The sequence below is a fragment of the Taurulus bubalis genome, assembly GCF_910589615.1.
Source record: "Taurulus bubalis genome assembly, chromosome: 11".
NCBI classification, from domain to species: Eukaryota; Metazoa; Chordata; class Actinopteri; order Perciformes; family Cottidae; genus Taurulus; species Taurulus bubalis.
The window spans coordinates 14,616,551-14,627,654 of record NC_136599.1 but is presented as its reverse complement, the minus strand read 5'-3'; the positions used below and the strand labels follow the sequence as shown (position 1 = coordinate 14,627,654).

Here is an 11,104-nt window from a genome sequence, read left to right as displayed (position 1 = left end):
CCACTCAATGGCAGGAAGCGCAGCCATCAATATTTACTTTGCAAGCAGGGTAGTCGAGGAGTCGACAGGCCTGGAGACTGGGTAGCACAGCGCCACACGCAGTCTCGGCACACATACACAAACATTTTGGAGCGCTATTACAGTCTCCTCTCCCTAAGCCTCCTTTTCCCACCCAATACAATTACAACACAGGCAGACAGGCTGGGCCCTCCGACTGTTGTTTTTGACCTCATAGCTTCCTCTGCTAAAGAGTCCGGTCTTTAACCACTGCTCGACTCTTCATAGACACTAATAAGTTGGTCAGTAAATTCAAATCACATAGTCAGGGCCATATTCTTTCCATAGTGCCCCAAATTACATTTCTGGTTTCTCATTATGACAGCTCCTAATAAAGAGACAACACTAATTATAATATCATCATTTGATAATATTAATTCATTATTTTGTTCCAGCTTTACAGAGATGGGAAGCTCTGCTCGGCTCACAGTGGTGATAGTTGTGGCGTGTCTGTGGATCTCTGCTATCCATGCAGGTGAGTTAATGGTCCGATGTAGAAAATCAGTGTTGTTAAGAGCATCTACATTCATTGAAAGCTCCATTTAAAGATTTCTGACAAATAATCACATGACTATTATATGAAGGGGTCACTAGCACGACAGAACCCACTGAGTATGCAGTTCTTAATGCTTTGTGCGAGCTTGAGAATCAAAACATAGGACAGGGTGGTTCAGGCTCACAATTCTCACCAATCCTCGAGTGTAAAACAATAGGGAGCTGTTTCCAGCAGACAAGCTCGGACAGGCAGAGTGCACACTACCTTCCCTGCATGAAATGCAGAGTCAAAGTAAATGAGTGCCTGAAAACAGTCAAATATCAACTCAGGTAATGGTGGCCCAAAGCACAACTCCAGGGCTCAGGAATATATATGGCTTTGAACAAATAGTCTGTTTAAAAATTTGTTATGAGGAAGACCTCCCTTTTCCCCAAATTGTGGGTTGTCAAATTGTGTGGGTTGTCTCTGTCTAGACCGAGATTTAGATATGCCTTTGCCGCATGTCGTTGTGCCTTTTCATGCACACACAGTCACTTGACTTTTACTGTGTGCATGAAAAGGGTAAAAAAAAAAAAAAAAAAAAAAAGTTCCTAAATCACACCTTTTGTCATTCTGAATTTTAACTTTCTATTGTTCTATCTTATCCAAATATCTCTCCTGGTTATCTACACAGCCTTTGTGATCGATGTGATGTCTTATGGCAGCCAGGAAATGTCATTAACATTTCTTTCTATTACCAATAGTGCTTCCCCTTAAGGAAGCCACATCTCTTCAGTAGTAGAGTGTCACTGGTAATCTTTGAATAGTCATTTGTGTGATGTGTCTTTGGCCTTGCTCTTCTTTTACATTTTCCAGAGCAATTATCTGTGGCAACGAGTTTCTCAACTTACGAATGACTCGTATGACTTGTCTTTCTATCAACACTGGCTGTGTGTACTTCCTTTTGCTTCAGATTCGGAAGACGATGGGAAGCTGCTCTGCAGGTGCGAGAATGACAAAGGCACATGTGTGAACGGAACTTGCAGAGGAGACCACTGCTTCTACACCTGGGTGCAAGGCCGTGAGGAGAGGGGCTGTTTCTCCTCCGTTAACTACAGGGAGCAGTGCTATACCTCCTTCGCGCACTTCTTTGTCCACTGCTGCAAAAAGAATCTGTGCAACGTCTTCACCACACCACCTCCAGACATAAGTCAGTATCCGCAGCTTTTGCTTGACTATATTTTTACGACACATGTATGAATCTGTGGAACTCAGCCTCTTGGTTAAGTGTCATTCAGTCCTCTCAGCCACACAACTCAGAGCACATCCTGCATTACTATGTGCTGATGGGACTCAAAGCTTCGCTATAGATCAGGGATTCCCAAAGTGTGGTGCGCGCACCCCTGGGGGTGAGCGAGCTGCCTCTAGAGGGTGCGCGAGAGGAAAAATGTAATGGTGGTCTAATGGTGTAATAATTAATATTAAACATGATTTTAAAAAAATTAAGTAGGATTTTTTTAATTATAAAAATTCCCTTTGTAAGATTTACATTTAATTACAATTTAAAAACGTACAATTTAATAAATAGATGCACTTCCGGTCCGGCCGCCAGACTGTCTTTTACGTACACACTAGCTAGCCTAGCTTGTGCACCTATCGTCATTTCATTTATTCAGCAACATCCATGAAAATATGTTTAACTGGCTGAAATTGGGGAAGCTGTCAGGTGGGACATCTGAAGCTATCAGTAATAAAAGAGGAGAGGGACAGAGAGAGAGTGAGGAACCAGAGGCGAGAGAAACGGAGAGGTGCGTTGGGGAGAGACCGGGAGAAGAAATCGACCGGGAGTCGGAGAAAGAGGAGACGGAGGAGACCGAGAAGGAGGAAGGGATATCACAGACAAACCGGGAGCACAGAGGCCCATCGCGGAGTTAAGGTGAAAAAAGAGGAAACGAGAGTGAGCATCAGACTGGGAAAAAAAAGAGGAAATATGATGACAATTATCTGGGTCTGGGCTTCACTTGGATTGGCAATGCAGATTGCCCGAAGCCACAGTGCGTGTTGTGCAGTGAGGTTCTGGCTAACAGCTGTCTGAAGCCTCTTATTTGCGCCGCCACCTGAACACCAAGCATGCAAGTGCAAGTCAGAAGCCCCTTACATTTTTTAGATCAAAATTGGAAGAGTTACAAAACAGCCAAAAACAATTGCAGTCTCATTCATGTGTTGGGTCTACACCAGGGATTTCCAAAGTGTGGTGCGCGCACCCCTGGAGCCTCCTTTTTTTTATTTATATCTGTTTCTGAGCCTATGCATGTGCCACTCTTTGTTCTTTACGTGGCTTACTGTGTTTAAGTAAATACATTTAAAATGCAATCTGCCTCTGAGCCTGTGCGTGTGTCCTCGCCATCCTTATTGCTCTTTAAAAGTGACGCCTTGTGTAACTGAAATTTATACAGCGGACTAAATCTTGTAACAAAAGCCACGCGCGAGCAAACAGTTCTCGCATTGGTCCGATTTTATGTGGCTATAAATAGGCTCTGTTGCGTTTTTTTTTTAAGGTGTGGGGGATTGGGGGTGCGTGAACCCGGTCGGGATGTAGAAGGGGGTGCGTGGCCTAAAAAGTTTGGGAACCGCTGCTTTCTCCGACTCCCGGTCGATTTCTTCTCCCGGTCTCTCCCCAACGCACCTCTCCGTTTCTCTCGCCTCCGGTTCCTCACTCTCTCTCTCTGTCCCTCTCCTCTTTTATTACTGATAGCTTCAGATGTCCCACCTGACAGCTTCCCCGATTTCAGCCAGTTTAATATATTTTCATGGATGTGGCTGAATGAATGAAATGACGTTAGGTGCACAAGCTAGGCTAGCTAGTGTGTACGTAAAAGGGCCGGACCGGAAGTGCATCTATTTATTAAATTGTATGTTTTTAATTGTAATTAAATGTAAATCTTACAAAGGGATTTTTTATAATTAAAGAATCCTACTTAATTTTTTTTAAATTATGTTTAATATTAATTATTACACCATTAGACCACCATTACATTTTTCCTCTTGCGCACCCCCTAGGCACCACACTTTGGGAATCCCTGCTCTAGGTAGTAACTGGTTCCCCCTTGTGGTCAGTTAGAGCAAATTCAAACTGTGTGGCTTTTTTGGGACTAATTATGCAATGTCTAGTTCCTAGTTTTTTATTTTCTTTAATCACCAAAATCATTTCATCCTCAATGTGCTGAAATGTTCTCAACTTTTTTCCTCAAACTTGTCTGTGTGTCTAGATGGAGAGCCGACCACAACGCCCCCAGCGCTCAATCGTCCAGAGCTGTGGATCACGTTGTCTTTGCTGCTGTTCATCATAACTGCCAGCGTGTGTGGCCTGGTGCTTTTCCTGCGCTGCCGTCGTGCACATGGCAAACTGACAAACATGGAAGAGCATGATGTCTCCATGCTCAAGGTTCCTAATGGAGATGACCCCACCTACGGCGTAAGTGACATTTGATGTTTGACATGAAACAAAATACCATCAAAATATGTTCACGTTTTTGAATTCGCACATTTTGATTATTTCTGTGACTCTGTCTCAGGAGATCTTCGATGAGTTTTGCACATCAGGGAGTGGGACAGGGCTGCCCTATCTGGTCCAAAGAACTATGGCCAGACAAATCTCACTTCTCCAGTGTGTCGGTCAGTCTCCATCCTCACCACTGCTGCTCTTCTTTGTCCTGTTTTGTTTATTACTTTGCAGTTGAGTAATTGTAACTCTGTTTCCAGGTAAAGGCAGGTACGGGGAGGTATGGAGGGGAACTTGGATGGGGGAGAGTGTGGCTGTCAAGATATTTTCCTCAAGGGACGAGCAGTCTTGGTTCAGAGAGACGGAAATCTATAATACTGTACAGCTGCGACACGATAACATACTGGGTAAGGCAGCAGATACCAAATTATGTTCTGGTTACGTTTTCCGTGCAAAGAAAGGTGCAGTGTCCTTTTTTTTTTTTTTTAAAGCATCAACCAAAAGACAGACGTTGAAATAGCAGTTTCCTATTCTGGCTTTAGGTTTTATAGCCTCTGACATGACATCCAAGAATTCCAGCACCCAGCTGTGGCTCGTCACCCACTTTCATGAGCTGGGTTCCCTTTACGACTTCCTGCAGTACAGCAGCTTGGAGCCTGAGAGCTGCCTGAAGATGTGCCTGTCTGTGGCCTGTGGCCTGGTCCACCTTCACACTGAGATTGTCAGCTCCCAGGAAAAGCCAGCTATCGCCCACCGAGATCTGAAAAGCCGAAACATCCTGGTAAAGCGGAATGGACAGTGCTGCATCGCTGACCTAGGTGAGAGTTGTGCAGAAGCAAGGACAGCAAAATCACAATGAATCTGTTAGACTTGTATTTGCATCTGTTTCCAACTTCTGCTGATAGTTATGATTAATTGTATTGAGACAAAACAGCTGTTGCATGCTGATCTTGATAGTTTTGTAATTCACGTTGCATTCAAGTTGCATCTATTTGCTCGTCAGGTCTGGCGGTGATACACTCTCAGTCTCACGACTACCTGGATGTGGGCAACAATCCTCGTGTGGGGACCAAGCGCTACATGGCTCCTGAAGTGCTGGATGAGACTATTCGTATGGATATCTTTGAGTCCTATAAGCAAACTGACATCTGGGCCTTGGGCCTTGTCTTCTGGGAAATTTCCCGCAGGACAATAGTCAATGGTAAGGAGACAACAACCAATTAGAAGATTAGATATTCCTTTATTAGTCCTGCAGTGAGGAAATTTGCAGGATTACAGCAGCAAACCGTGTAAAGTGCACACAAGAGACATAGTAAAAAATTAAAACAAGTAATATAACAAAAATAACATAATATAAAGAAAAGCTCAGTTATGAACAGGAGCTGCGGTAAAAGGCAGTCACTCGTCCTGCCTTTACGATCATTTGCAGAGATATTTTGAGATTTGAGCATTGACCTATTGAAACTGGCACTTTGTGTAATTTTATTCGGGTGACTATAATAACACCCAAATCATGGCTATCTGGCTGTGTCAACATGATCTGTTATGTTGGCATTTCCACCGTGCGCGACTGAAAATATAGGCTACTGTTGCAGTGTGAGCAGAATGCAGCATTTTCGTTTCTGGGTACAGAGGAAGGAGAAAGCCTCCTGGAGCTCTTTAGAAAAGACCAACTTTCTCTTTGGCATGAAAGCAAACCGTTAGTGTACCACTTTCTGTTGGAAAGAGTTTAAAAGAGTCATAGCAACCACCTTGACGACCCAGCGATTGATTGACACACGTCCAGACAAATCAGGGTTGAATTCAGACGGTGCATCGTTTGTCTGTTTATTGGGTTCAGTAATAATGAATGGGACAGAGCATGAAAAACATTGAAACAACGGCTGAAAACATTATTATTATTAATATTATTATTATTTTAACTGTGGTCAAAACTGTGTTTTTAAAAGCTGATGTATTACCCCATCAGGCAGATCATATTGAAATGTGTCCTTTCTGCATGGCTCTGTATACATAAGAAGTAGTCGGTCCCATGTCTCTCAGCACTCCAGTGTTTTCCTAGTCTGTCTGTCTCTACTATCCTCTCGTGATTAGCACGGCAGTAATTATAAACAGTCTTATCTGGTGTCAGCACTGTCTTGTACATAGTCCAGATACAAGCACACATTCATGTTCAAATGAACACACACACACACACACACACACACACACACACACACACACACACACACACACACACACACACACACACACACACACACACACACACACACACACACACACACACACACAAACATAGTCCAGATGGATAGACATTCATAACTTTCTCACACACACACACACACAGCCCTCAGCAGTACTTGTACATCTCCATCCCAGTGTATTCACCAGGGAATGGATATCTCTCCCTGCTCTCTTGTTTAGTCAAACATACTTTACAAAACTCCCACAACGGACTATCGCAATTTCCAAGTGTGCTATTTCAAGCCTTGCAAGAAGAGGAATGTATGTTCTGAAAATGTTTGAGGAGTAAAATGAAAGTTATAACTGTTATCTACTCATGAGGTTGATAATGGGTTACAATATTATTACAGCCACTCACTCAGTCCCACAACCCAATGTGTTGGGTGTTTAGTAGTTGTATGTATGCTCAACTGGAGAAGAAATTACACTGAATCATTTTTTTCTCTTTTTAGGGATTGTGGAAGAGTACCGGCCTCCCTTCTTTGATCTGGTGCCCGTAGATCCCAGCTTTGAGGAGATGAAGAAGGTGGTGTGTGTGGACCAGCAGAGGCCCAGTCTGCACAACAGGCTCCATTCCCACCCTGTAGGTTGACACACAAGTGCAATTACATTTTCCTGGGCTACTATAATCTCTGCCCAGGTTATCATCACCTCAAACCATTAGCTTAAACATATTTTTTAATTTAGAGTTAAGCAAGATAAACAGGCATGCAAGAAAACACCTCAACATAGACACCTGATGATAGAGTGTAGAGCACATACTGTGCAGGATACACAATAACGGTGCCACACATGTAATACAGGATGGCCAGATGGTATGTTACATTTGCCTCTGTGTGTCCAGATTCTGTCGGCCATTGTGAAGATCATGAAGGAGTGTTTGTACCAGAGCCCACCAGCCCGCCTCACTGCACTGCGGGTGAGGAAGACACTCTCCAAACTGGACCATGACAGTGACTTCAACATTGAAAAACTCAAGCGGGACATCTAGACCAGAGCACCGGGATGAAACGGGGACAAAAGACAAGAAAACGCCAAAAGGGATTATGCACTATTCCAAAAGCACAAAGTGCATATCATTAGCATGTTTTGAGCTAATGACTCTCACAGTCACTGCCTTATATTAAAACCACATGATTTTGAGCAGTAGTGTCTAGACTAGCTCCTAAGGCTATTGTTTTTACAGAGCCTTATTTTTATCTGCCATATTTCTGGGGTCTTAGACTAAAAGGCCCGAAAAAGGAAACAATTAAGACCAAACAATGATGTATATTTCTTTCTTTATGTTCAGCTAAAGGACATTTCCAAAGCAGAATAAGTAGCATCAAACAATTCATAGGCCGTTCTCATAGGGTTTTATTCATAATTGTCTAAATCCGCCATCGTCATGACGGAAAGAAAAATGTGGAATGGCACAATTACTCATCATTTTAAATCACAAAGGGGAAGAGCACGTCATTCTGGACTTTCTCAGAAACACAGTTAAATTGCACAATGGGTTTTTCCAAAAAATGACCAAAGTTACAGATAACATGGGATCCTTGATGGGATTTTTTTTTTTTCTATGAAAAGAGGAAATATGTAAGTGATAACATGCTCATACCAAAGCAAATTCCCTTTTCCGTAAGCATATTTAACTTATATAAAAAGAGCATTTATTATCTGCACACAGGCACATTGAGCTATTTAGTTGAACAAATTCTAACAGCATTGAAGCTGTTGTCTTGATTCACCATTGATGCTATTGTAAATATATTTTTGAAAGGGGTATTATTGTCTATTATTCAATGAGACACATTTTATGTACTTTTTTACCACACATTTTCAAAGGATTTTTTTTTTATTGCTGTAGGCCAATTATGTACCATTCATTTTACTATAGTCATTAAAACAACTCACAAACAGAACTGTAATATTGTACATGTTGAATAAAGGATTGTATTTTTCAACAGATTGCCCCGTATATAATGTTTTACCACTGCTGTTAGCAATTCTCTCATTGACCAGTAGAGGTCATCAGATGCCAGACAAACATGTACCTGTGTCGCTTACTGTTGTGCACTTATTTTGGGAGATTTACTGTATTCGTTTTGCAATCGTTTTTTTATTTTCCTACATTTTTTAACAAAAAGGTTGAGAGAAATATTGAATGACAACACTGAAGTATAATTAACAGTTATCAGTTAACATATATCTATGTCAGGGGATTATTTTATACTGCTTAAAGACACTATCATATTTAAAAAGCCATAATAGCCCTTGTGTCACTTGCATGAAATGTCATTAAGATTAGATAACATGCTCACAATTTCTGTTAGTCACACTAGCCTCAAATTCTGAGATGCTTAACCAAAAAATATAAATAGATTCAAGGCAAGCCTGACTGAATGGGGACTTCATGAATACACTTTTTATTATATATTGATTTGTCTGCACTATTCTTAGTAGGTATTGATGTGGTATTATGTATGCATTGAACATTAAACCTTCCATTTCTTATTGCTAAGGGAAGCATGAAAATATTCACACCTATCCAATCTGAGGAGTTTCATTTCAAACTAATTCATAGTAGATCTGTTCTTAAAATCAAAACAATTTTGCTTACTCTTCAGATAGGTCACAAAACTAGCCACAACCATTTGGTTTTGTATTCAAACCTATACAAGCATTCACAGTGTAGAATCAGTTGTCAGATTCATCTCATTTCATGAAAGCGTATATAACGAGAGTATTTTTTCATTAAAAATGATCTGCCGGGGGAGTATGTGGTCAAAGCGAAGCATAAAAGCAACAAGTTTGATGTGCACAATGCAACACTGTCACAAAAAATACAAAATGTCCAACAAGAATACAAATAGCCCAGCGATTGGTTAAATAGCTGTATCAGCTCTTTCATGTAATATCTGTTTTCTTTTTGTATCTTATGTTTGTGCTTGCTTCCCCCTTATCTGTGTGTGTGTGTGTGTGTGTGTGTGTGTGTGTGTGTGTGTGTGTGTGTGTGTGTGTCTGGTTGTTTTCTGTCTGCCTGGTTGTTGAACAAACTGCAGAGAGATAATACTCCCTCAAAGCCCCAGTCTGCCTGGTCAGTCAGATGAAGTGCTGGTTATTTTTAACACTGTAGGGGGGTTGTTCAAATATCAGAGAGGCCAAACTCCCCCTCTGTGAGTGTAGCAGCCCATCTCACTTCTGTGTATTCTTTTACACAGTGAGATCACTCCAACTGGCTCGGTAGAGACAGAGGGATTTGTTCGGCAGACAACGTACACTGAAGAAATGCTGAGATAAATTGGATGCTGATGATGGACGGATATAAAGCCACATAGCACACTGCACTGCAGCAGACAGAATTAGGCTTGAGGATAGCAGTGAGAGTGCTATAGCAAGAGGACAGGTGATAAAGTCCCAAATGTACCTGGTTGCAGCCTGATTGACGTCTTGAGCTAGATTCTCAAGCAGTGGCAGCCGGGTGTGTTTGTGGGGCGTAGATATGTCAGGTCCGTAAACTGAAGGAAAAGCATGGACTGAACTGGACAAGAGGAACTTTTAAGATCTTTACGAACAGGATTATTGTATACTTTCTTTAAAAACTTCAAGAGGCTGTAACTTTTGCAAAAAACAGTAAGGTTATGAAATGTGGCAGGCTCTTTTTTTTAATGCAAACCAAATTGGTTTTACAGCTTTTGATCAAGGGACAGCAGATCGGAGTATAGATTAGACAGCTGCAGTGCCCTAAAGCTATAATATCAATAGAGGATTTGTTTGATAATTTATTAGGCATTGAATATGAATGGATGGACACGTGTGTCATGGTTTGACTAACTTAATACTGGTGCTGCCAGGACAAATACAGGAAGACCCCAAGTCTGCTGCCTTCTCGTAGTCGGTCACAGTTACTTTAATTCCTCTTTCATTTGCCTTTAGAGGAAGTTTAAATTAATCATCGGTTTAGTGGCTGAACATGTGTACACATTTTGAAGGAACAAGATGTTATCAGTCATCCGATATGTTAACTACTTCTGGCTTTTGTTGTTGTTTGGTTTTGATGTCTTTATGAAGACCATATTTTAATGTCATGAGAAGGGTCATTTCATTATTTTACTGTTTCAGTAATAATGCCAAGTTGGCCAGTTAGATCCAGATGGTGCATTGAGTAAATTTGTTTCAATTGGATCAGTCACCCAAAGTCCTGTCTTGAGTAATAACCTCAATCAGGAATACAGAAAGCAGGCATAACAAAGTTAACCCTAGCAGATGAAATTGATGTAACCATAATGTTGCTGTTTGTTTCCAGCCATAAAACCAATGAACAGATTGGGGGGAAAAGACATTTACCCAACATGTTCAGTTTGGCATAATCTTTGTAAAACATCTTTGTATGATCAAAACAATAAATACAATATTGACTGAATATTAGATCCCTGGGTATATTTTAAAGGACAACTAACAAAGATGGAATCTGACTATTTGTAATATTATTCTCACCATCTTTAGCATCATCTCTATGAGTGAAACTCATTTCTCGTTTCATAAAATGAGATTTTATGATTTTACTTTTTAATTAATAAAACAAAGGAAGGGGGCAAGCTAGAGCCAGTTTGTTTCATCAATACATTCTTGCTTCAAAATCTTAGGAATCAACACTAAATGAAGAAGCCTGCTATTAATCAAAATTGAATTCATATCAGTTTTTGCCATTTTTAAGTAGTTAAGTTTATATAACCTTCTATTTGTTGTTTTATTTTGTCATTTTTTAAGGATGAAATGTTTGCCCTACTTATTCTGAGGAATTTACTTTCAAACTAATTTATAAATCCCTTTTAAAAAGG

General features: G+C 40.8%; 1 protein-coding gene across 1 annotated transcript; it reads left to right on the top strand.

Annotated features, from left to right (window-relative positions):
* Positions 1–462: 462 nt before the first annotated feature.
* On the top strand, positions 463–8,202 carry acvrl1 (activin A receptor like type 1; the record flags this gene model as incomplete). The annotated part of the gene is made up of 9 exons (XM_079226734.1): positions 463–532; positions 1,506–1,742; positions 3,802–4,007; positions 4,108–4,207; positions 4,295–4,441; positions 4,577–4,852; positions 5,038–5,235; positions 6,731–6,861; positions 7,123–8,202. 9 exons carry the CDS (start codon positions 463–465, stop codon positions 7,267–7,269), a joined length of 1,512 nt encoding a protein of 503 aa, XP_079082860.1. The 3' UTR covers positions 7,270–8,202.
* Positions 8,203–11,104: the final 2,902 nt, after the last annotated feature.